Here is a 27,640-nt window from a genome sequence, read left to right as displayed (position 1 = left end):
CTAGTTATTTTTTTAGGTTCACCGCCAGGTTTTTATAGCGCTAGGTACCCCGATATACTACCCAATAATGGTTTTAACCCCCTGATTGCCGCTAGTTAACCCTTTCACCCCCTTTTGCCAGTGTCACTAAGCGATCATTTTTCTGATCGCTGCATGTGTCGCTAGGTAGCTAGTTATTTTTTTAGGTTCACCGCCAGGTTTTTATATCGCTAGGTACCCCGATATACTACCCAATAATGGTTTTAACCCCCTGATTGCCGCTAGTTAACCCTTTCACCCCCTTTTGCCAGTGTCACTAAGCGATCGTTTTTCTGATCGCTGCATTAGTGTCGCTACAGTCGCTAGGTAGCTAGTTATTTTTTTAGGTTCACCGCCAGGTTTTTATAGCGCTAGGTACCCCGATATACTACCCAATAATGGTTTTAACCCCCTGATTTCCGCTAGTTAACCCTTTCACCCCCTTTTGCCAGTGTCACTAAGCGATAATTTTTCTGAGCGCTGCATCAGTGTCGCTAGTGTCGCTAGGTAGCTAGTTATTTTTTTAGGTTCACCGCCAGGTTTTTATAGCGCTAGGTACCCCGATATACTACCCAATAATGGTTTTAACCCCCTGATTGCTGCTAGTTAACCCTTTCACCCCCTTTCACCAGCGATCACAGTATAAGTGTCACTGGTGACGCTGGTTAGCCAGTTAGTTATTTAGGTTCCCCGTCAGGTTTTTATATAGCGCCAGGGACCCCCATATACTACCTAATAAAAATTTGAACCCCCTGATTGCCCCTAGTTAACCCTTTCACCACTGATCACCGTATAAATGTTACGGGTGACTCTGGTTAGTTTGTTTTTTATAGCATTTTATATTCAAATCCGGAAGGCAGTGCTTGGTTTTCGGGGTCCCGTACGTGGCTAGGCTCCCAAAAAGTCCCCCACATGTGGTATCCCCGTACTCGGGAGAAGCAGCAGAATTTATTTTGGGGTGTAATTTGACTTCTGCCCATAGCATGTGTGAGCAATATATCATTTAGTGACAACTTTGTGCAAAAAAAAAAAAAGTTTGTAATATTCCCGCAACTTTTGGCAAAATATAAAATATTCCATGGACTCAACATGCCTCTCAGTAAATAGCTTGGGGTGTCTACTTTCCAAAATGGGGTCATTTGGGGGGGTTTTGTGCTATTTTGGCATTTTATGGCCTTCGAAACTGTGATAGGTAGTGAGGAGTTAAATCAAAAATTTGCACCCTTAGAAATCCTGAAGGTGGTGATTGGTTTTCGGGGTGCCGTGCGCGACTAGACTCCCAAAAAGTCCCACACATGTGGTATCCCCGTACTCGGGAGAAGCAGCAGAATGTATTTTGGGGTGTCATTTCACATATGCCCATAGCATGTGTGAGCAATATATCATTTAGTGACAACTTGGTGCAAAAAAAAAAAAAGTTTGTAATATTCCCGCAACTTGTGGCAAAATATAAAATATTCCATGGACTCAACATGCCTCTCAGTAAATAGCTTGGGGTGTCTACTTTCCAAAATGGGGTCATTTTGGGGGGTTTTGTGCTATTTTGGCATTTTATGGCCTTCAAAACTGTGATAGGTAGTGAGGAGTTAAATCAAAAATTTGCACCCTTAGAAATCCTGAAGGTGGTGATTGGTTTTCGGGGTGCCGTGCGCGACTAGACTCCCAAAAAGTCCCACACATGTGGTATCCCCATACTCGGGAGAAGTAGCGGAATATATTTTGGGGTGCAATTCCACATATAACCATGGCATGTGTGAGCAATATATCATTTAGTGACAACTTTTTGTAAAAAAAATTTTTTTTTTTTTTTTTGTCATTATTTAATCCCTTAGGACAAAAAAAATAAATATTCAATGGGCTCAACATACCCATCAGCAATTTCCTTGGGGTGTCTACTTTCCAAAATGGGGTCATTTGGGGGGGATTTGTACTGCCCTGCCATTTTAGCACCTCAAGAAATGAGATCGGCAGTCATAAATTAAAAGCTGTGTAAATTCCAGAAAATGTACTCTAGTTTGTAGACGCTATAACTTTTGCGCAAACCAAAAAATATACGCTTATTGACATTTTTTTTACTAAAGACATGTGGCTGAATACATTTTGCCCTCAATGTATGACTAAAATCTAGTTTATTCGATTTTTCTTATAACAAAAAGAAGAAAATATCTTTTTTTTTCAAAATTTTCGCTCTTTTTCCATTTATATCGCAAAAAAAAAAAATCGCAGAGGCAATCAAATACCATTAAAAGAAAGCTCTATTTGTGGGAAGAAAAGGACGCAAATTTCGTTTGGGTGCAATATTGCATGACCGCGCAATTACCAGTTAAAGCAGCGCAGTGCGAAATTGCAAAAAGACCTCTGGTCCTTAAGGTGTTTATTGGTCCGGAGCTGAAGTGGTTAAAGCGGGAGTAAACCCAGTTTCAAAAAAACACTTACATTCCGGGCATGCCGGAAATGCTAACTTTCACATTGGTTGTACTCTCAACCAAATTTTCAAACCATCCAATGTCTGGTTTCATAACTGATCACATGTGCAGCATTATGGCAGTTGAAGAATTATTAGAGGCCAAGATGGCAGCTTCCTTGACTGAAAACGATAGGAGAGTTTACTTCCACTTTAATAAATCATCTGCATAAACAGTTGTCTTATATTCTTTGTCTTTCACTTTTATCCCTTGAATATCCTTATTTTCTCTTATTGCTTTGATGAGATGCTCCATCACCAATATATATATAACAGTGGGGAAAGGGGACATCCTTGTCTTGTTGCATTAGATACCTTTATATATTCTGATAATATTCAGTTTATCCTTACCTTAGCCCTTGCATTGATATATAGGGCGACAATCCTACCTAACATTCTGGGACCTAAGCCCAACTGAATTAATATTTTCTCTAAGAACTGCCATCCCACCCTATCAAATGCTTTTTCAGCATCTATAGCGAATAGGCACGTTGGGATGGCAGTTCTCTGAGTGTATTCTACCAGCGTACATGTTTTTTTTATATATTATCCCTTGTTTCTCGTCCTTTTGTAAATCCCGTCTGATCTAATTTTATATATCTGGGTAAAACAGATGTTAATCTATTAGAAATTATTTTTGAATATATTCTTACATCTATGTTCGTCAATGAGATTGGTCGATAATTCTTACATAATGTATGGTCTTTATCTGGTTTTGGAGTTAATATAATATGGGCTTCTGTGCTTTGTGGTACAAAAGTTTGTGTTTTAGTTATAGAATTATAAGTTTTTTTGAGGATAAATATAATTAAATTCTGAAATGCTTTATAAAATCTCGAAGTGTACCCGTCTGGTCCTGGGCTTTTCCCCAGGGCGAGTTCAGATATCACTTGTTAAATCTCCTCTAGTGTAATCTCTTTTTCCAAATCCTCTATTATTTCTCTAGAGAGAGTGTGGGTATAGCTGTTTTGTTTATATAATTTTGAATCTCTTCCCTTCTCTTTTCCTTTTCTTTATTTTCTTGCTGTATTTCTATATTATATAATTTAGAATAATACGTATAAAAAAAATGTAGATATTTCTATTGGATCATAGGTCATATCACCATTTGTTTTTTGTATTTTTGCTATGCAAGATATGTGTTGTTGTGTTTTTAATGTTTTGGCTAATATTTTCCCAGTTTTATTTCCATATTGATACCACTGTGTTCTATTCTTATCCCTTAACCAAAGGGACTCCTCGTCAAGCATGGATTTTAACTCCAATCATTTGTCATTTAGAGTTATCTTGTTCAATAAAGTCAGATTCTGTTTATGTTTTTTTCCAGATTCTCAATTTCTAATATCAAGTGAGATTTCTTTTGTTCTTTTTCCTTTTTTAAACTTGATTTATATACAATGAAGTGTATTTTCCCCAAAAAATTATGTTTGCAAAACCACTGCGCAAATAGTGTGTGACATAAAAAATTGCAACGATCGCCATTTTATTTCCTAGGGCGTCTGCTAAAAACCAAAAAAGTATAATGTTTGGGGGTTATAGGTAATTTTCTAGAAAAAAATGCTGATTTAAACTTGTAAACAAAAAGTGCCAGAAAAAGCCCGGTCAGCAAGTGGCTAATTTAGTACCTGTTTTACCCTAAAGAGGCTTTTGAATGGTATTGTCATTTAGCCTCTAAGAAAACAAAGATAGACAACTGTGGTCCAAGTTGAAACAAAACTACATTAGATTGAACTTGTGAGTCTTTTTGGAAAGTTGACACTGCATGTGGCTCTTGCTGAGTCAGCAATCTACCAGGCTGTCAGTACAGACTGGGTCTAAGAATGTATGTCTTTTGCATAAAGAAAAATTAACAAAATGAAAATTGCTACTATTATATAACGTTTTTTTTTTGTTCTATGTATCAGCCCTTCTACCTTCTCCTGCCTTACAGTGCCTTGCAAAAGTATTCACCCTCTTGGCTTTTTACCTATTTTGTTACATTACAGCCTTTAGTTCAATGCTTTTTTAATCTGAGTCTAAGTTGGTGAAGTAAAACTATTTTTCAGAAATAAAAAACTGATAATTGGCATGTGCGTATGTATTCTCCCCCTTTGTTATGAAGCTCATAAAAAGCTCTGGTGCAACCAATTACCTTCAGAAGTCACATAATTAGTGAAATTATGTCCTTAGTCAAGCTAAGTGTCACATGATCTGTCATTACATATACACACCTTTCTGAAAGGCCCCAGAGGCTGCAACACCTAAGCAAGAGCCACCACTAACAAACACTGCCATGAAGACCAAGGAACTCTCCAAATAAGTAAGGGACAATGTTGTTGAGAAGCACAGGTCAGGGTTAGGTTATAAAAAAAATATACAAATCTTTGATGATCCCTAGGAGTACCATCAAATTTATCCTAACCAAATGGAAAGAACATGGCACAACAGCAAGCCTGCCAAGAGACGGCCGCACACCAAAACTCACGGACCGGGCAAGGAGGGCATTAATCAGAGAGACATCACAGAGACCTAAGGTAACCCTGGAGGAGCTGCAGAGTTCCACAGCAGAGACTGGAATATCTGTACATAGGACGTCAATAAGCCGTATGCTCCATGGAGTTGGGCTTTATGGCAGAGTGGCCAGAAGAAAGCCATTACTTTCAGCAAAAAATAAAATGACACGTTATGAGTTTGCGAAAAGGCACATGGGAGACTCCCAAAATGTATGGCAGAAGGTGCTCTGGTCTGACGAGACAAAAATTTTACTTTTTGGCCATCAAAGAAAACGCTATGTCTGGCGCAAACCCAACACATCCCATAATCCAAAGAACACCATCCCCACAGTGAAACATGGTGGTGGCAGCATCATGCTGTGGGGATGTTTTCAGCAGTCAGGACTGGGAAACTGGTCAGAGTTGAGGGAAAGATGGATGGTGCTAAATACAGGGATATTCTTGAGAAAAACCTGTACCACTCTGTGTGTGATTTGAGGCTAGGATGGAGGTTCGCCTTTCAGCAGGACATTGACCCCAAACACACCGCTAATACAACACTTGAGTGGTTTAAGGGGAAACATGTAAATGTGAAAAGCCCCATACACACTATCAGATTTTCTGCTGAGTTTTTCCTTCAGGTTTACCAAAACCATTTAGTGCAAGGGCCTGCCTGATTGCATACAAATTGAAACTCCTAAGGTTTGACCTCATATTATATGGTTTTGGTAAATCTGAAGGAAAAACTCAGCAGAAAAACTGATAGTATGTATGGGGCTTTAGAATGGCCTAGTCAAAGCCCAGACCTCAATCCAATAGAAAATCTGGATTCAGACTAAAAGATTGCTGTTCACAAGTGCAAACCATCTAACTTGAAGGAACTGGAGCAGTTTTGCAAGGAGGAATGGGCAAAAATCACAGTGGTAAGATGTGGCAAGCTCGTAGAGACTTATCCAAAGCGACTTGGAGCTATGATAGCCGCAAAAGGTGGCTCTACAAAGTATTGACTTTAGGGAGTTGACTAGTTATGCACATTGATGTTATTTTGTCCTATTTGTTGTTTGCTTCCGAAAAAAATAAAAATAAAAAATCTTCAAAGTTGTGGGCATGTTCTGTAAATTAAATTATGTAAATCCTCAAACAATCCATGTTAATTTCAGGTTGTGATGCAACAAAACACAAAAAAATGCCAAGGGGGTGAATACTTTTGCAAGGCGCTGTATCTATAATATCTATTATAATTTTCTGTTTCCTATTACCTGTGGTAGGAAGTATCCTCTGAAGACAGTGTCTCGTATGACACAATGCGGCAGGCTCAGGGGGATGATGCTGGTAAAACGTTGAATTTCATGTATAACGGCATCCGTGTATGGCATTTTACTCCGATCTTCAACTGCTGGGCACCGGTTCCTTCCAATCACTTTGTCTATCTCCTGTTGAACTTTCTCTAAATGGATACAGAGTATCAGAGATCAGTACATGTCCGTTGCAAAGATAAGGACAGTTGTTACCTGAGGCCTTGAGAAAGAGGTGAGGCCCCAAAACATCAGTGGAGGAATATGTTTTTGACAATTTTTCTTTGTTGCCTCTATGGTGAGCCCTCAATATACAACTGAGACTCATTGTGGGGTGCTGACTTTTTCCATTTTATAAGTTGTAAAAACTGATAAAAGTTCTAATCCTTCCCCACACTATCCAAACCTTAGAAAAAGTTTGACTGAATATTCAATTTAAAGTGGTGTTGCACAGAAAAAAAAAATCATTAAAATTCCTAAAAAAAAAAAAAAAAAAAAAAAGATTTGGATTTTTTTTGTTTAACCACTTGAGATCCGCGCTATTGCCAAATGACGGCATTAGCGCGGATCTACTTTTCCGGGACTACGTCTATTGACGTCGTCCCGGTTACGAGCGGCCTGCGCGCCCCCTGAGGGGCGCGCGCGGCGGGCTCTGTGATCGGCGAGTCCACGAGACTCGCCTGATCACCGATCCGTGCAAGGGGTCGATCCCGACCCCTTATCACGTGATCAGCTGTCAGCCAATGACAGCTGATCATGTGACAGAACGGAGCCGGTAATCGGCTATTATTCCTCCTCGCGCTGACAGCGCGAGGAGAGAAAAAAAAAGCCGATCACCGGCGGCCGTGATCGGGACATCAGTCCTGATCACGGCCAGCAATACAGCTGACCACCTGCCTCCTGCCAGTGCCCACCTGCCCACCGCAGTGCCATCCTGAATGAAAGTAAGTGCCCCCCATCAGTGCCACCCAGCAGTGCCCATAGTGCCCACAGCGCCACCCACAGTGCCACCCACAGTGCCACCCACAATGCCACCCACAGTGCCATCCAGCAGTGCCACCAACAGTGCCACCCACAGTGCCCACAATCTTCCTTAAAGGTGCTGCACCCCAGTGCCGCCCATCAGTGCCCAGCAGTGCCGCCCATCAGTGCCCAGCAGTGCCGCCCATCAGTGCCCAGCAGTGCCACCTATCAGAGCCACCTATCAGTGCCACCTATCAGTGCCCATCAGTCCCATCTATCAGTGGTACCTATCAGTGCCCATCCGTGCCACCCATCCGTGCCACTTATCCGTGCCACCCATCCATGCCATCTTATCTGTGCCCATCTTTGCCCATCAGTGCCGCCTTATCTGTGCCGATCGGTGCCGCCTTATCGGTGCCTATTAGTGCCGCCTTAACTATGCCTATCAGTGCCCACCAGTGCAGCCTATCAGTGCCCACCAATGCAGCCTATCAGTGCCCACCAATGCAGCCCATCAGTGCCCACCAATGCAGCCATCAGTGCCGCCTAATCAGCGCACTTCAATGAAGGAGAAAAATGACCCGTTTGCAAAATTGTATAACAAACTATTAAAACATGATTTTTTATTTATTTTTTGCATCTTTTTTTGTTTGTTTAGCAAAAAATAAAACTCCGAGCTGTAACTAAATACCACCAAAAGAAAGCTCTATTTGTGGGAAAAAAATGATAAAAATTTCATTTGGGTACAGTGTTGTATGACCGCGCAATTGTCATTCAAAGTGCATCAGCGCTGAAAGCTGAAAATTGGTCTGGGACTGAGGGGGGTTTAAGTGCCCAGTAAGCAAGTGGTTAAACTCACCTCTAAATGCCTGTTGCTAGGGGTCCATCGTAGTCTGCCTCCTTCAGTGCCTGGGCTGGTGACATCACTTCCCCTCTGCGCAGGAAGGGCTCAGCTCTGCCCCCTCCCTCCTGTCAGTCATCTGGGACACGTGACAGGTCCCAGATGACTGCGTGGCCAATCATGGCTAGCAGCGCCGCTCGCGCATGTGCAGTGGGTGCCCGGCTGTGAAGTTAGAATGCCGGCGCTGCCGAGCAGAGGGGGAACGACCGGGGCTTCGTTCCCCGCATCGCTGGACCCTGGGACAGGTAAATGTCCAATTATTAAAAGTCACCAGCTGCAGTATTTTGTAGCTGCTGACTTCAAATTTTTTTTTTTTTTTTAAGGGAACCTGTTTAAGTATCTTCATAGTGTGACCAAGCTGTGCAATTTATTTTGGTCCGAGTATAAATTTGGACACATTTTTGGTTATTTGGAGATTCGGATGTATCCGAATCTCTGAATTAAATAATAATGAATTTCATTAAAATGGATTTTGTTTTGTGTATTCATTTTCTAACAAATACATTTTTTTCAGAACAATTAGAATTCAAACTGGTTGAAAAATGATCAACTGATTCGAGTTCTGTGTGAAGAATAGCTGGTTGTTAAGGAGCGGGCTGGGAAGTCGGCCGTCGCATCCTTAACAACTGATGACTCATCAGCTGTGAGTGGGCTGTGAATTGGCATCATATAAAAATTCTGAAAAAAAAAACAGCGTGGGGTTTTGATTCACTTTTTACACTTTTTGGTGAACTTCACATTCTTGTGGGGGTGACAGGATCTCCTGGCTCCCCTTTTTAAAGGGGGCTTCCAGATTCTGATAAGTCATCCCTCGTACCCCTGCAACCACCAGGCTAGGGCTGTGGGGAAGAGGCCCTTGTCCTCATCAAAATCGGGACAAGGTACTTTGGGGGGGCCAGGCTCCCATGTTGAGGGCATGTTGATTTGATCAAAGATTGTATGGCTCAGAGCAGTGGGAAACAAAGTCTTATTTTGGAAGTTTGCAGTCAGGGTGTCCAAGCCGAAGTGTCCTCCCGCACACCAATAGACAAATGGTCATCGAGTAAAAGAAGCAGCCGGCAACTCCATAACATCAAGCGTATTTATTTTCAAGCCTTCACAGTGAGTACAGTCAGCAGCAGACTAGCTTGTACTTGTTCTTGTGCTGTGAACAAGGCTGCTGCTGACTGTACTCACTGTGAAGGCTTGAAAATAAATACGCTTGATGTTATGGAGTTTATTTTATTCCATGATCGTTTATGTTGAGGGCATGTGGCCTGGTATGGTTCAGAAGCCCCCCCCCCCCCCCCCGGCCTGCCGGGCTGCATGCTTGGATAAGGGTCTGGTATTCAGTTTTGGGGGGACCCTGTGGAATTAAAAAAACATTTTTTGGCCTAGGGTTTCCCTCAAAAGTCATACCAAATCTAATGGGCCTGGAATGAATTGGGGGGGGGGGACCCCACGCAGTAAAAAAATATATAATGTAATGCTATTCTGTATAAACAATGCTAAAAATACAAAACTAATGCCGAAATTCTGAAATTGAATTGGTCCAGTGACACAATATTGGACCAATTCATTTTCGGAATTTCGGAGTTCGATTTGTATCTTCAGTATTCCTTTTGTATATTCAGAAATTAGAATAGCTGGTTGTTACAATCACAGTGTACAATCAGTTTGAGGGACCTGTTAAAGGAAGATCAGCATCTGAACCCAGAGAATCTGGAGGTTGGAAGACTGGAGGTAAATTAAAGTGGTTGTATAGGCAAATATTTTTTTACCTTTATACAGTCTACACCCCCCCCCCCTATATTTACCTGGGCCCGATCCAGCGATGTGCACAAGAGCCGAGGCTCAGCTTCCTCTCTTCTCATTGGCTTAGACACATCAGCGGGAGCCATTGGTTCTCACTACTGTCAATCACAGCCATTGAGGAGGGAGGAGGGGGCGGGCTGAGCCACGCTCTGTGTGTCAATGGTACATACAAGTACCCCCATAGCAAGCGGCTTGCTATGGGGGCACTCAGGAGGGGGTGGAGCCAGTAGCACCAACAGGGGACCAAAGAAGAAGAGGATTGGGGCAGCTCTGTGCAAAACCATTCCACCATTCCATGTAAGTATGACATGTTTGCATTTTTTGTTTTTTTTATTACTTTAGCATCACTTTAAGGTATTATTATTAATTTAAAGTAAAAGTTACCATTATTGCGCATTATATTTAAAAATTATTATATCCATGAAAAAAGTATTTTACTACTACTTTAATCAAAAAAAGATTTATATCCCCCCTCCACCCTTTGTGTAGCTTCATGTCTGACTCCCAGTTAAAATACCCTGTATATCCGACATCTGGGTATATTTATTATTATATATATGATATAAGTTTTAAATATACTGTGGATTAGATATTTTGTTCTATAACCATATGCTGGTAATTTATATAGCTATTCATACAGATAGTCAAGAATATTTTTTTTTAACATATTAGCTAAATTGCACACCACACTTTTATTTTAGGTTTTTATCTGATAAATCTGATTGACCAACTAATTGATTATAAAAATAATAATTAGTTGCAGCCCTAGTATGATTATATTGCTTTCATTGCTATTAGTTACAGTTATTCCCTGCCTAGTCATTTATACGAAGACTACACAACTGAGCCTAGTCACTTGTTATCAGGGACTCACATGGTTCTACTACTGCAAATCCAGGCTAAAATTAAAAGTCACATAAAAGAATGAAATGATGTCTACACAAAAAACTACCCAGGACAATATGATCTCAGGTCCTTCCCTTGCAATGTACACAGCTGTTTTCCTTTCTATTACAGAAATGCCCGAGGTCTGTGTAGCTTTTCATTAATTAAATATGGGTTTGTTCCATCTACTTCATTACGATTAATCCACCATGGCTCTCATGTAGATATTATCTATGCTAAATTACACTCTACTCTGCCAAAAAAAATAATCCAGTATAATCTGCTCATTGGCATGTAATGAGGCATATCTGATCAGAATACACAAACTGATTATACGTAATACAGTGTCACGTGTACCACTTAACCCTTTTGCTGTGTGAGCGATTTTTTTTCATTGTTGCACGTGCAGTATTACTAAAATTAATTTTTTTTTTCATCCCTTTCCTTCCTCACAGGGCAGAGAGGCAGCAGTGGGAGCCACTGGTTCTTGCTGCTCTCAATCAAATCCTGTGATAAGGGATCGGTAGACGGGGCTAAGCTGCACTGTCTGTGTCAAAGGACACGGGCAGTATGGCTCGGTATTGAGCCTGCAGGTGTACCACAATAGGCAGCGGCTTCCTATGGTGGCACACTGAGGATAAGAGGAGCCATGAGCGCTTGAAGGGACCCCAGAAGAGGGGGATTAAGGCTTTACAATCACTTTAAAGTGGTTCTAAAGTCTTTTTTTTTAACTTTAATGCAAACAATGACTACTTCCTACTCCCATCCCTAAACACTAATGACGCGTACACTTGATCGGACATTCTGACAACAAAATCCCATGGTTTTCTTCCGACGGATGTTGGCTCAAACTTGTCTTGCGTACACACGGTCACACAAAGTTGGTTGGAAATTGCGAACGTCAAGAACGCGGTGACGTACAACACGTACGATGAGCCGAGAAAAATTAAGTTCGATAGCCAGTGTGGCTCTTCTGCTTGATTCCGAGCATGCGTGGCACTTTGTGCATTGGAATTGTGTACACACGATCGTAATTTGCGCAAACGGATTTTGTTATCGGAAAATTGGAGAACCAGATCTCAAATTTTGTGTGACAGAAATTCAGATGGAAACTGTCCAATGGAGCCTACACATGGTTGGAATTTTTGACAAAAGGCTCCCATCGAACATTTTACATCGAAAAATCCGGCCGTGTGTACGAGGCATTACCTGACCCTTCTCACTGCTCCAGTACTGTCCCAGCTGCAACACCGCTTCTCTCACTTCCTGGTCCCACAGGGGACACTGAGAGCAGTGGGAGGCTCCTCCTGCTCTCAGTCAAACTTCTGTGAGATAGAAATGAGGGTGTGGCTTTCCAGTGCTGTGTGCGTCTATGGACGCAGATACCCTGTGTCAGGAGTGGGTGTGCACGGGTGCCCCTCGTAGTACACAGCTTGCTAAAGAGGCAACAAGAGGAAGGAGGAGTAGACTTCGGTGGTGGGGGAGTGCCAAAGAGGAGCTAAGGTACCGCTCTGTGCAAAAGGACAGAGTGAGCAGGTAAGTATCTCGTCTTTTTTTTATCTTAAGGGAAAAAACCCTTTAATATTACTTTAATTGTGTCGAGCAAATAGATACCAAATATATCAACCTCCAAAAAAGGACAGTACCTAAAATCATCCATAGGCAACTCTTTAAAAGGTTTTACAGCTCATTAATTTGGAGTTAAGCAGAAGTGATTGCCCTCAGGGAAGTGAGGGTTCTCTCACTTAAGGTGTGTGTGGTGATACCTTGTATGTGTAGAAAAACCATCGGTTTTTGCCTGTGTCTGCACCTGACTCAAACACTTCTAAATGCATAAGTGGGAGCGGGGGCTTTTGACATTTTTATTTATTTAATAAACTCTATTTCTTTGAACGTTTTTTTTTAACCTAACGTTATTGCTGTCACAGGCCCCCTATGTGATAGCATAGTTCTGGCAACAGGGCCTCTTTTAGGAGACATCAGGGGTCTATTAGACCCTCTTATATCACCTCTGCACTTTGTAGAAACTGATCATGCACATACTCTGCTTGCAGCTATTTCCCTGGCCAGAGTGGCTGGAGTTTGACAGCGAAACCTAGGGCCGCTCCCCCCTCCCCTTTTTGGTAACATTAGGGCAAATGGTTATATTCTAGATTCTATAAGAAAATGATCATAAGGTAAATAGAGAATCGTGGAGCAGCTGCAAAAATATCGGTATTGGTGGCAGATCATTCCTAATGCCGGGATATGGCACTTTTACATGTGAGTGGATATTTTGAAGTTTTATTCGTGTGATTTTGTTAAAAGGTATCTCGCTATGTTGGTTCCTGTCATTCTATTTCCTGCATGATATGGACACACCAAGGGGAACGGCAGAGAAACCATCAGTTTATTCAAGCCTGATAGACCCACCTCGGCATAAGCTTAGGGGTCCATATCTGCTGGTGAGTGAACACACCAAAGGGGGATCATCCGCAGTGTGGGATAGTGGAAACGGAGAGCTGCATTCACACAGTGCACTTTATTGGAAGTACTTCTGGATATCATAATTAATTGCAGTTTTCAATGGGAGCATTCTTGTTGTGGAATTATTGACATTTAGTTGGTACACTTATGGCAGCTGCATATACAGTACACTCAGAGATTGAGATTTATATAGAGTACTATTGCACTTTATGATTGTGTTTATAGTTTCACTGAAATGCATTGTTCACTTTGTTGCTTGTCACTAAGATATTGGAAGCACTTTATTTAATTTTTGCACACACTATTGATAAAGGATAGTGCAGGATTAACTTGTTGTAATAAATTATATATGGTAATAACCATTAACCACTTTCAGACCGGACCATTTTACTGGCTTAAGGCCAGACCACTTTTGGCGATTCAGCACTGCGTTGCTTTAACTGACAATTGCATGCGACGTGGTTCCCAAACAAAATTGACATCCTTTTTTTCCCACAAATAGAGCTTTCTTTTGGTGATATTTGATCACCGCTGTGGTTTTTATTTTTTGCTCTATAAACAAAAATAGAGCAACAATTTTGAAAAAAACACATTATTTTTTACTTTTTGTTATAATAAATATCCCCCAAAAATATATAAAAAAAACAGTTTTTCCCTTAGTTTAGGCCGATACATATTCTTCTACATATTTTTGGTAAAAAAAAATGCAAAAGCGATTATTGATTGGTTTGCGCAAAATTTATAGCGATTACAAAATAGGGGATAGTTTTATGGCATTTTTATTAATAATTTATTTTTTACTAGTAATGGCAGTGATAAGCGATTTTTATTGTGACTGCGACATTATGGCGGACACATCAGACATTTTTGACAAATTTTTGGGACCATTTTCATTTATACAGCAATCAGTGCTATACAAATGCAGTGATTCCTGTGTAAATGACACTGGCAGTGAAGGGGTTAACCAGGGGGTGGCAGTGTAGGGGTTAAATGTGTAAGGGTCCTAAGGGTGTCCTAAGGGTGTGTTAGCAACTGTGGGTGGCTGGGCTGTGTGTTAGTGAACACTGATCTCTGCTCCAATCACATGGAGCAGAGATCAGTGTCACTTGTTGCTAGGGAGAATGGGGAGATGCTGTTTACCTCGGCATCTCCCCGTTCAGCCTCCCCATGAGACGATTGTGGGTATCCCCGCGGCGATCGAGTGCACGGGACCCGCGACCAGACTCAAGGGGGTCCCGACCAGCACACGAGCGCTCCGTCGTCGGCGCGCATGCGATGGCAGGGCGGAAAATACAAATGGACGTACCTGTATGGTAATTTGCCTGCCTGTGCCATTCTGCCGACGTACATCGTCATGCGCCGGTCGGGAAGTGGTTAAGCTGCTGCAACTCATGAATTCGTTTTTATATTCTATTTATTTTGGACAATATATTCACGTTTGCACAAGTGATATACACCCCAAATAATCTTGAACTCGCACATGCATCTGGATTTATACTTCCCAGGGTAGATAATCCTCCACTGCTTTTCATCCTGACACCCACTCACTATGATGGTCCTGGACATCCAAAGGGGACAGATAAGCCCAAGAAACATAGAGGGAGGTCAGGCACTGAGGATGCTCAATTACAAGTGTATAGAAGTGGTTGGATGGCTTTATAGAGACATGTGAAAGACAGCAGGCAGGAGTGTAAATGTAAACAAACTCCCACCTGCTATAGCGACCAGGAGTTTGTTTACATGCCTGGCACCGCTTCTACTTTAATAGTTATGCTGGTGACAGAGAAAGGCTTAAATCAGGTCCATAGAAAAAAAATAAAAAAAAATAACACATGTATCTGTAAAGAAAATAAAAAATGCTTACTTGCTGTCCCACTGCTCAACCTATCTTGCACAACTTTCATGAAGTGGAATCGCCAACTAAAGTCTCATTAGAAGGAACTTTTGAGGGTATTTATCTCTTGTGTCCCCTGCTGTGCTTGATAGTGTCTACTGACCACCCCTTAGCTCTACGTAATGTTCCAGAAAAAGTTGAGATCACTTATGATGGACAGAAAAGTCATAAGAAGACAACACGTTACGAATGAGAAAAGAAACAGAGCAGGAGGAAGGTTCTTCGGAATGTTTTTCAGCTTGCAATTTCTATGCTTTGAGTCATGAGCATTTTGTAAATAATGACAGCGAACCCATCCATGCTCCCGTGGGCCATGCAGCCACCCAGTCACATTAGGTGTTGCATTGGGGGGGGGGGTTGGAATTACAAGAACTGACCCCTTGTATGACTTTTTAAGAAGTAGCTGAAAGCCAGCTTTTCTTCCTTTCCCTCCTGCTACTTTCAGCTGCTGCATGGAGAGCCTTACAGGGGATCCGTTCTTGAAATTGTCCCTGACTACCCCCTCCTGTGCACTATTGGATTCCCCTCTGCTGCCTATCCCCCTCCCTCCACAGTGCTGCCAGCTTCCCTCCTTCCCTGCCAGCTGCTGCAGACGCACAGGGAAATCTTCAGGATAGTAAGTGGGGAAGGGGCCAGTAATTTTGTAATTTACTAGCCCCTACCATTTCTGAATGGAAACAGTGAGCGATCAACAATCACTGTCTGTGTGCAATCATAACCAATGCATAGTAAATTATGTTTACTATGCTTCTGTTTATGAATGAACAGGAAGGCTGTGCATAGCTCTGGGGAATGTGTTTTCTCAGAACATGAGTTTTATCTAATATGTAAAAATGAGAATAGTTTATCTAAAATCTTTTGAATTACCCTCTAAATACTGTATGTTAATAAAGATCGTAAATTACTCATTAACAACTTGGAGTATCATGGTTCACAGTGGGAGTATCCTGGCAGGTGGTGGAAGTGCTGGGCAATAGTAGACAGGGCGTCAGGTCAACTTTTCCATCGGGCCCACAAGCTTCAAGCTAAACGTCTGGACAGAGATTATGATGACCAGACTTTACTGGCTATATACATCTTCAATTCCAATGACTAACTAGGAAGTTAAACTATAATCACAATAATATACTCAGAGCCTGCATACTATAACCAATTTATCAGTGTAAGCTTTAATATGTCTGTCCTTCACATTTAGTGAAAGACTGGTCATACAGATACAACTCACAAGGAATGTTTTTGGTAATTGATAACTACCCATATCTACCCATTCATCTTTTTCCAGGAAAGTAGGACCACCAAGTTTTTTTTAACACTTTTCAAATAGGGTCATATTTCACTGGTTATGTCACCCTTTGTAATCATTATTCTGTGCCCAGCTGTAGACTTCATACCAGTAATGTGTGGATACTTCATCAGAATAAGAATTCCATATCTCAGGGTTGTGCTGACGGTCTCTGTTCCTCCAAAAAACAAGTTGAGTGTGGTCATTACCATGGTGTCCATGTTGAAGTAGCTCTCTGGGTCATCTTTCTCCTAGGTTAGTAAATGTATAAGTCAATATACGGGATAGTATAATGTGGTGTGCTCTAGAAAAGTCAGATTTGTGCTTACCTTTTTCATCCTGGTTAGGAAACAGTCTATCAGGTCTCTAGGACAGTCTGGCTGAAAGGTCTCCTCGTGTTTCCTCAGTTGCTCCATCACAAAGGTCTTCATTTTTTCAAAATTCCTGAAGATGCGATGGTGTGGCCCTGGCAGATAATCCATGAATCCTGGGAATATGTTGCATAACTTTGCGGTAACAACACAATGGTAAAATGATATTAGACATAAATAGACAAGGGAGTTGTAGCTAGAGAAAAAAAATTGTTGTTTCAGATTCATTTGTTAAGTTAATAATTTCGTTTTGTCATGTTCATTATGTTAGAATGATTTGTTTCCAGAATTCTTTCAGATATTTGGATTAGCTTTGTATATTCATTGTTCTGAATTGATTTGTATTTTTCGGGAAGTTATATTGGAAGGCTATATTAAAGCGGGACTGTACTGGGGAAAAAAATATGAAAAGCCAGCAGCTATAAATACTACAGCTGCTTTTTTAATAAATGGACACTCACCTGTCCCGGGGTCCAGTGATGCCGGCAGCTGAGGCCGATCGATCGCTCGGCTCTCGGCTGCTGCCGCCACCATTCTAGGTGAGGGAATCAGGAAGTGAAGCGAATTGGCTTCACTTCCCGGTTCCCTACTGTGCATACTCGAGTCGCGCAGCGCAATAGGAATTGTCCGCGCTGTCTCTGGGACCCGTGTGTGTCCCAGCAGACAGCGCGGCAGGACAGGAAGAGGCATAGACTCCCACGGGAGTCTATGCCCGGAAGTGGGTGTAAATACATGTCTTTGACAGGTATCTGCCCCCCCTCCCCCCTGAAAGGTGCCAATTGTGACACCGGAGGGGGAGAGGGTTCCGATCAGCGGAAGTTCCACTTTAGGGTGGAACCCCGCTTTAATTTTACCACTTTAATTTGTTATTTCGGGAGATTACTTATGCACTCTGCTTGGGTTGGAAGGAGGTGGATCCATTACAATCTTTGAATCACAACCTAACGAAAGGAATTAAATTAATTTATGATTCATTCATTATGTTATGATTCAGGGATTCTCATTGATCCACCTCCATCCAATCAAACAAATAAGTAGGAATCATCTTATTTCACTTTTATACCTTACTGTATTTATTGCAATATGTTTCCATTTCTAATGTAGTGCATTTTTTATAATAATCAAAAATGTTAATGCAACATAAAAATGGAATGGATCCAAATCATTTCAGATCATTCATTATGGCGTTACGTTATTTCAGATGCATCAAATATTAACAAAAGGTCCAAACTATCGCTTCATGTCATCTGAAAGAAACAAATGAATATGAATGAATTTGTTGTTTCGTTATGAGGTCACATCTGGTTGTGTCATGTTTGGCAGCTAGAGAGCACGGCCATTTTGCCTGGGACCTAGAGGTGCTATTGATTCTCAATGCTAACCAAATTTTGCAACTTGTAAGTGCATTTTAATGTGTGGGGACTTTTTAAAAATAAAACATACTACACTATTCCGGTCTCTTTCCTTGTAATTCCTTTGCATGTATCTGGCTCCGGAGTGGGGAAGAGTTGGAGAAGGTGCCATATGGAGCCAAACTGGAGGAAATAAAGGTTATTAATAAAGCACTGTAGACCAGTTTTAACCCATATACAATGTTTTATTTTCATGATCCAAAGGTGCTCTAACCCATAATGATGAAATATAGGAGGCTATTATACTTTTTGTATTATATTATATATTATATTTTATATTATATAATATTATATATTATATTATATTTGGTTTCTTTTAAATACTTATCAAATACAATAATATTTTGGGGTTTAATATCTGGCAGTACTAATTTAGACACCCTCTCTTCTTTATAAGGACAGTGGAGTTGAGTAAAAATCCAATTTTTTTAAGAGAGCTGTGTACATGCTGCAGCAATTCTAACTTGACCTGCAGAGTTTGACAGGTAGCACCTCCTGTCACACTCGACCCATTGAGATCAATGGGAGTTTGCCACACAGTATTATTTTAATTCAAAATCACCTGTCAGCCACTGCAATGCCACCCTCTGAAAAATCTGACCCATTGCCATTGTGAAAGAGCCCTTATACTTTGATAAAAAGATAGAAGCTGACTGGAAGCCATACACCACTACTCTAGATTATGGGTGCTCAGCTTTTGATAAATTCCCCTTGCATCACTGAATGTTCCCTTTAACGGTACAATGCCTTGAAAAAGTATTCATACCCCTTGAAATTTTCCACATTTTGCCATCTTACAATCAAAAACATAAATGTATTTTGTTGAGATTTTATGTGATATCCCAACACAAAGTGGCACATAATTGTGAAGTGGAAGGAAAATGATAAATCTTTTTACAAATAAATATCTGAAAAGTATAGCGTGCATTTGTATTCAGCCCCTCTGAGTCAATACTCTGTAGAACCTCCTGCTGCAATTACAGCTGCCAGTCTTTTTGGGGATGCCTCTACCAGCTTTGCACATCTAGAGAGTGACATTTTTGCCCATTCTTCTTTGCAAGATAGCTCAAGCTCTGTCAGATTGGATGGAGAGTGTCTGTGAACAGTAATTTTCAAGTCTTGCCACAGATTCTCACTTGGATTAGGTCTGAACTTTGACTGGGGCATTGTAACACATGAATATGCTTTTCTCTAAATCTAAATCATTCCATTGTAGCTCTGGTTGTATGTTTAGGGTCATTGTCCTGCTGGAAGGTGACCCTCCATCCCAGTCTCAAGTCTTTTGCAGACTCTTAACAGGTTTTATTCTAAGATTGCACAATTATGTGCCACTTTGTGTTGGTCTATCACATAAAATCCCCAAAAAATACATTTATGTTTGTGGTTGTAACTTGACAAAATGTGGAAAATTGCGGGGGGTATGAATACTTTTTCAAGACACTGTATATGACTGGCATAGGGGAAAAAAATCACTTTCACATTATTTAGTTGGGTTAACATATAAAAAAGACACTTTGACTTACCGTTCCCCAGGGAGAGCTTATGATTTGAAAGTTGTCATTGATGAGTTCAAGCAGCGTCAGGAATTTCTTATCATCATATTCAAACCGATTACCAAATACAATGGAGCAGATGACATTGGAGACAGCTCGACTTAGGAAGAAGGTTGGATCAAATGGATTCTCTTTAAAGATAAATAAAAGTTTATACAGTACATAAGGCTGTCAAATTACTCCCAGGCAACAACAAAGCTGTCAGTATGCTTTTGGATTAGTCAAGGAAACAAGGGCACTCAGAAAGTTAGCATGCTACTGCAGGGTCTAGCCCCATGTTAGATTGGGCTAGGTATGGTTAGTGTTGGGAGAACGTTAATTTTAAGGGTTATGGCCTGTACACACAATCGGATTTTCCAACAACAAATGTTGGATGTGAGCTTGTTGGCGGAAACTCCGACCGTGTGTATGCTCCATAGAACATTTGTTATCAGACTTTCCGCCAACAAATGTCACAAATTCTCCACCAACAAATGCTTGTTGTCAGACTTTCCGATCGCGTGTACACTAGACATGTGCATTCGTTTTCGTCCGAATGCATTTTCGTCCGAATTTCAGCTATTTTCGTTTTCGTTTTGACAAACGATAACGAAAGCACAAAATCCGAAAAACGAAAGATCCGACATAAATAAATGCTTTATTTTCGTTTTCATTGTTACAACAGTTCGATATAGAATAGGAGATTCGACATGACTCTGACGATAACAATCTGTCTATAGAACCTGTGTTCGAATGTGCCTAACCTTACCTCTATTAGTCCAAGATTATATAGAGAAAATATTCGACAGAGAAAAAAGATTTGACAGAGAGAAAAGATTCTGCAAGTTACTGTCCTAAAAAGTGTTTGGGGACCCGGGTCCTGCCCCAGGGGACATGTATCAATGCAAAAAAAAGTTTTAAAAACGGCCGTTTTTTCGGGAGCAGTGATTTTAATAATGATTAAAGTGAAACAATAAAAGTGTAATATTCCTTTAAATTTCGTAGGGGGGGGTTGTCTATAGTATGCCTGTGAAGGGGCGCATGTTTCCCGTGCTTAGAATTGTCCCTGCACAAAGTGTCATTTATGCAGGAAAAAAAGTCCTTTAAAATCACTCGCAGCTATAATGAATTGTCGGCTCCCGTAATACAGAGAACACTCATTGAAAGTCATTGATAAAAAAATAAATAAATAAATAAAAAAAAAAGCGTGGGGGTCCCCCAAATTCAATTTCCAGGCCCTTCAGGTCTGGTATGGATATTAAGGGGAACCCTGCCTCAAATTTAAGAAAAAATTTGACGTGGGGTTCCCCCTAAATATCCATAACCAGACCCTTCAGGTCTGGTATGGATATTAAGGGGAACCCCGCATCAAATTTAAAAAAAATTTGACATGGGGTTCCCCCTAAAAATCCATACCAGACCCTTTATCCGAGCACGCAACCTGGCAGGCCGCAGGAAAAGAGGGGGGGACGAGAGAGCGGCCCCCCCTCCCTCCTGAACCGTACCAGGCCACATGCCCTCAACATTGGGAGGATGCTTTGGGGGTCCGTGACCCCTCAAAGCACCTTGTCCCCATGTTGATGAGGACAAGGGCCTCATCCCCACAACCCTGGCCGGTGGTTGTGGAGGTCTGCGGGCGGGGGGCTTATCAGAATCTGGAAGCCCCCTTTAACAAGGGGACCCCCAGATCCCGGCCCCCCCCTGTTTGAAATGGTAAGGGGGTACAAAAGTACCCCTACCATTTCACAAAGAAAGTGTAAAAAATGGTTAAATAAAACAAACACACTTTTGAAAAATTCCTTTATTAAAAATAAAAAAAAGATTCCAGCGGCGGTAATCCACTCTTGCTATCCAGCGACGGACGGTCAGCTCTCCATCGATGTCTAATGTCATCCAGCGCAGCGCAGCATCCTTCTTCTGTCTCCGTGGAGGAGACACTACAGACATTCCGGCGGCTTGACGTTTCTTATATAGGGTGGGCGGGGCCACCCGTCACCTGACCCCGCCCCCCTCTGACGCAAGGGGAAACCCGGGGTTCCCTGTGACGTAGGGGTGACCCGCACCCCTCTGATGTAACACAGGCAGGTTTCCGTTACATCAGAGGGGGGCGGGGTCACCCATACGTCACGGGGAACCCCGGGTTTCCCCTTGCGTCAGAGGGGGGCGGGGTCAGGTGACGGGTGGCCCCGCCCTCCGTATATAAGAAACGTCAGCGCCGGAATGCCTCCAGTGTCTCCGTGGAGGAGACAGAAGAAGGATGCTGCGCTGCGCTGGATGACATTAGACATCGATGGAGAGCTGACCGTCCGTCGCTGGATAGCAAGAGTGGATTACCGCCGCTGGAATCTTTTTTTTATTTTTAATAAAGGAATTTTTAAAAAGTGTGTTTGTTTTATTTAAACATTTTTTACACTTTCTTTGTGAAATGGTAGGGGTACTTTTGTACCCCCTTACCATTTCAAACAGGGGGGGGGCCGGGATCTGGGGGTCCCCTTGTTAAAGGGGGCTTCCAGATTCTGATAAGCCCCCCGCCCGCAGACCTCCACAACCACCGGCCAGGGTTGTGGGGATGAGGCCCTTGTCCTCATCAACATGGGGACAAGGTGCTTTGAGGGGTCACGGACCCCCAAAGCATCCTCCCAATGTTGAGGGCATGTGGCCTGGTACGGTTCAGGAGGGAGGGGGGGCCGCTTTCTCGTCCCCCCCTCTTTTCCTGCGGCCTGCCAGGTTGCGTGCTCGGATAAAGGGTCTGGTATGGATTTTTAGGGGGAACCCCACGTCAATTTTTTTTTTAATTTGACGCGGGGTTCCCCTTAATATCCATACCAGACCTGAAGGGTCTGGTTATGGATATTTAGGGGGAACCCCACGTCAAATTTTTTCTTAAATTTGAGGCAGGGTTCTCCTTAATATCCATACCAGACCTGAAGGGCCTGGTAATTGAATTTGGGGGACCCCCACGCTTTTTTTTAAATTTATTTATTTATTTTTTTTTTTATCAATGACTTTCAATGAGTGTTCTCTGTATTACGGGAGCCGACAATTCATTATAGCTGCGAGTGATTTTAAAGGACTTTTTTTCCTGCATAAATGACACTTTGTGCAGGGACAATTCTAAGCACGGGAAACATGCGCCCCTTCACAGGCATACTATAGACAACCCCCCCCTACGAAATTTAAAGGAATATTACACTTTTATTGTTTCACTTTAATCATTATTAAAATCACTGCTCCCGAAAAAACGGCCGTTTTTAAAACTTTTTTTTGCATTGATACATGTCCCCTGGGGCAGGACCCAGGTCCCCAAACACTTTTTAGGACAGTAACTTGCAAATTAGCCTTTAAAATTAGCACTTTAGATTTTGAACGTTGGAGTCCCATAGACTTTAATAGGGTTCTAAAGTATGCTATATAGTTAGCTCCGTCGAATCTTCTTTATACATTCGACAGACACCATAAGCCTTCCAAGACAGATTCGACCGTAATTCATGTGGATTTTCGGACGAATGCAATTTTTGAACGAAAAACGAAATAAATAAAAACGAATTTCGGGAGTAACTAAATAAATTAAGTTTTCAGACGAAAACGAAATTCCGAAACGAAATATTTTACTCTGCACATGTCTAGTGTACACAAGTCTGTCGAACAAAAGTCCACGCATCCTCGGAATCAAGTACAAGCCAGAGATATAACTAACGTTCGTAATGGAGATATCACGTACATCTTGTACGTCACTATGTTCGCAATAGATGGCCAATATTTGTGTGACTGTGTGTATGCAAGACAAGTTGGAGCCAACATCCTTCAAACAAAAATTCACGGTTTTGTTGTCGGAATGTCCGACCGTGTGTACGGGGCATTAGGGTTAAGCTGTCCATACACTAGTAGATATTTGAATGAACCTTCATATGAACATTTGTACAAAAATCTTTAGTACATTTGATGACTTGATGGATGTTGTTCGAAAGTACTTCCAAATTTTGTTTGCTTTTAACATTTGATTTTGTAATGAATGCACTGAACAAAAACCATAGACACTATACCAAATTAGATTGAGAATGATTTTGACAGCAAAGGTCCGACGGAACGAGTCCGTCGGACAATTAGATCGCGTGTGGGCTCCATCGGACCTTTGCTTGCCAAAAATCTGGCGGACTTTAGAAATAGAACATGTTTTAAATTTTTCCACCGGAACTCCGCCGGACCGAGAAATCCATTCGTCTGTATGCTAGTCCGACGGACAAAAACCAATGCTAGGGCAGCTATTGGCTACTGGCTATGAACTTCTTTATTCTAGTCCGGTCGTACATCATCACGTTCGAATCCATCGGACTTTGGTGTGATTGTGTGTGGCCAAGTCCGTTCATTCGGAAAGTCCGTCGGAACTCTGCCGAAAGTCAGTCAGAAAGACCGTCGGACCTAGTCCCTCGAAAAGTCCGGTTGTGTGTACGCGGCATTACAAGCAAAAAAAAGTGTGAAAACACACATTGCAAGTTTTGTCCCCTAATAACTGACTTTCCATTAGCTAAAAGTAATAAAAAACACTCAGGTCACAGATGCTCAAATAAAACATGCAAAAAACAAACAGAGGCTAGAAAAAAAGTCTGCAAAGCGACTAGAGATGCTCATCACAAATGTAAATGCAGCCTTACCGTATATTTAACTTTTTCAACTACTCAGCATTTCAGCAAGAGGGAGGGGTGTACATTTAAGAAGCGGACATTTCATGGCATGCAAGGTCTCTCTAACTATCATAAGGTCCTACACCGAAACTACAAAAGAAATCCATATCTCCCAATACTCACGCTTTGTGTTTCGAAATTCCTCCAATAGAAAGTGAGCTTCTTCTTGAATACGTTCTTCTATGCTTCTCTTTCCCATACCAAAATTCCTAAGTGTAGTCAGGGCAAAACGCCTGAGAATTTTCCACTTCTCTCCATTTGAAAATGCAATACCTGGTTTCAGAAATAACAGCAGAAAGACCACTAATCACATACTACTACTAGTATCAGCCAGAGCAAGTACTAATAGACCAAAACTAAGCACTGAGGAAGTAAATAGAGATTTCGTAAGCTAAGGCTCGGTTCACACAGTAGGCGGCACGACTTGCAGCGCCGCGACCTGCCGCGACCTCAGCGGCGACTTGCAAAACGACTTCTGTATAGAAGTCAATGCAAGTCGCCCGAAGTCGCCGCAAAAGTAGTACAGGAACCTTTTTTCTAAGTCGGAGCGACTTAAGTCGCTCCTATTAGAACGGTTCCGTAGTACAGAACGGGGCGTGACTTGTCAGGCGGCGAAGTCGCCTGGACAAGTCGCCCCTGTGTGAACCAAGCCTTAGTCCATCTTTCTAGCCATGTTTCATCATACACCTACAGTATCTCACAAAAGTGAGTACACCCCTCACATCTTTGTAAATATTTTATTATATCTCTTCATATAACAACACTAAAGAAATTACACTTTGCTACAATGTAAAGTAGTGAGTGTACAGCTTGTATAACAGTGTAAATTTGCTGCCCCCCTCAAAATAACTCAGCACACGGCCATTAATGTCTAAACCGCTGACAACCAAATTGAGTACACCTCTAAGTGAAAAATGTCCAAATTGGGCCCAAAGTGTCAATATTTTGTGTGGTCACCATTATTTTCCAGCACTGCCTTAACCCTCTTGGGCATGGAGTTCACCAGAGCTTCACAGGTTGCCACAAGTTGTCCTCCTCCACTCCTCCATGATAACATCACAGAGCTGGTGGATGTTAAAGACCTTGCGCTCCTCTACCTTCCGTTTAAGGATGCCCCACAGATGCTCAATAGGGTTTAGGTCTGGAGACATGGTTGGCCAGTCCATCGCCTGTATCCTCAGCTTCTTAAGCAAGGAAGTGGTCATCTTGGGGGAGTGTTTGGAGTCGTTATCATGTTGGAATACTGCCCCGCGGCCCATTCTCCAAAGGGGGGTATCATGCTCTGCTTCAGTATGTCACAGTACATGTTTGCATTCATGATTCCCTCAATGAACTGTACAAGACAGTTTTCAACACAAATAGGCAGGCTGGAACAGTTCAAGCATCCACAGCTGAGGACCATGGTTAAACTGCAGCACAGAAATTAGGCTCTACTGACTGATCCCAAGGGGTTGAAAACAAGTCCATGGGCTCTGTCCATTAGGGGGGGGTGACTCAGATTTCCCCAGGTCTCCAGACTATTTAACAGCAGCCCAGCCACCATCTGGACACCTCCCCAGAGATTGTCCAGGTCCTGATAAATATTCAGGCAGGTTATCTGAATTCTCACTCCTTAAGCTCTGGAAATTTTTTACTAGAGGCAGGGGGAAGCAATCAAACTCCCAGCCTCTGAAACCATGAATAGACCAGAGCAAACAATCACTGTTCCTCTGATTACAGAGTGAGCCAAAAACAAAATTTACCTAGCAGCCTAACTAGGAGAGTGCTACATACATACAATGTGTGTTAAACAGAAAAAGTAGCACAATGCATAAAGCTATGCCTCACACATTATAGTAGATGTACTAAAGGAGTAAAGCATTTGCACAGGGAATTTTAATTCATCTTAGTGAATAAGGGAAAGCGGTTCTGACTTCATTCATCCAATCATATATGAGGAAAAATCCTATTTCTTCATATTTCTTGCATGGAATTGAGCAGGGGCATTGGTAGGTCTACAAAAGATCTGGGGCTAGAGCCCATAGCAGCGTACTAAAGGAAGTCATATGCTTGGGCGGGCATACACATGTATATACAGTAATATACATATGTGTGTGTATATATATCCCCAGAGAGCCCCCCTTACGTCAGGGTCCCCCGACAGCCTCCTTCTTACATCTGGGTCCCCAGAGAGCCCCCCCACTTACATCAGGATTCCCAGAGAGCCCTCGTTAAACTAGGGTCCCCAGAGAGCCCCCCCCCATAAATCAGGTTCCCCATAGAGCCTCTCCTTAAAATCAAGGTCCCCAGAGAGCCTCCCCCTTGCATCAAGGTCCCCAGAGAGCCCCCCACTTACATCAGGGTCCCCAGAGAGCTTCCCCTCCCCTTGGGGACCCCTGCAGAGACTCGGGGCTATAGCCCCAAAAGCAACCCCTTAGTGACGCCACTGGAATCAGGTATTTTTTAGTGAACCACATTCACCAAGGTAAGTAAAAAAAATCAAGTGAACATGCTCTATTCCTTTAGTAAAGTAGTCACATTGAAATCACATTCACTTTTTTTTCCCATTTTGTGATTGTATTTTCTTTTCCTTTTCTATCCTTCTGGGTGTATTAATTTAGGTGTATGGAAGAGGGGTAAATATACTTTGATGGAAAATATACTTATAATTTAAGGTAGCATTAATTTATGACAATTGTCTGAAATTCTAACTGTGGGTGGCCCTGTAGATACTGCCTAGCTCTGCAAACTTTGATTAAAAAATTGAAGGAGCAAGGTGGCAAATGGTCAACCAAACATCGTAGCCAGGTAGCTGCAGACATTGCTCGGGTGCCAGCTGTCAGAATACAATAACTGGAGCGGGAGGTCGTGCATCCAGACTGTTAAGCATGGTTGGGTGAGAGAAATCTAAGTGTGTATGGCCAGCTTTAGACACAAGACAACAACCACTAGATCAAGCTTTTTCAGATAATATTTTCATGTTTATGGTGACCCGCACCTCCATTTGTTTTTCAAGCAGGTTAGAAAAAAATATATGCAATCTATACGTTTAAAGCTGTTGGTGGGCTTTCTCATTGAGGTGAATGGAGTTCAGGATAGGAACAGGTTGCAAGAATGGGAATGTTTTAAAGATTTGCAGGGTTATGTCTTTCAGGCTGTAAAGTAAAGATCACGTGGATCCTCATTTTAGATATATTACAAAAATGCTAATGGGTAAAGGGAAATAAAAAT

General features: G+C 42.0%; 1 protein-coding gene across 3 annotated transcripts in view; it reads right to left on the bottom strand.

Moving 5' to 3' along the window:
• LOC143982919 (cytochrome P450 2F3-like) overlaps positions 1-27,640 on the bottom strand; it is a 51,507-nt gene that overhangs the window by 11,970 nt on the left and 11,897 nt on the right. For all 3 annotated transcript variants that reach the window (XM_077482081.1, XM_077482065.1, XM_077482073.1), the window contains exons 4-8: positions 24,554-24,703; positions 19,740-19,900; positions 16,763-16,939; positions 16,543-16,684; positions 6,213-6,400 (exon numbers count right to left, since the gene is read on the bottom strand). In XM_077482081.1, coding sequence (XP_077338207.1) covers positions 6,213-6,400; positions 16,543-16,684; positions 16,763-16,939; positions 19,740-19,900; positions 24,554-24,703 — 818 coding nt within the window. The remainder of the gene's footprint in view (positions 1-6,212; positions 6,401-16,542; positions 16,685-16,762; positions 16,940-19,739; positions 19,901-24,553; positions 24,704-27,640) is intronic.

This window comes from Lithobates pipiens, unplaced genomic scaffold (assembly GCF_037356315.1).
Source record: "Lithobates pipiens isolate NorthernLeopardFrog02 unplaced genomic scaffold, aLitPip1_a1.2 Scaffold_1, whole genome shotgun sequence".
In the NCBI taxonomy this organism is placed as follows: domain Eukaryota; kingdom Metazoa; phylum Chordata; class Amphibia; order Anura; family Ranidae; genus Lithobates; species Lithobates pipiens.
Note: the sequence above shows the minus strand (reverse complement) of the source record. Positions and strands in the feature narration are given on the sequence as shown.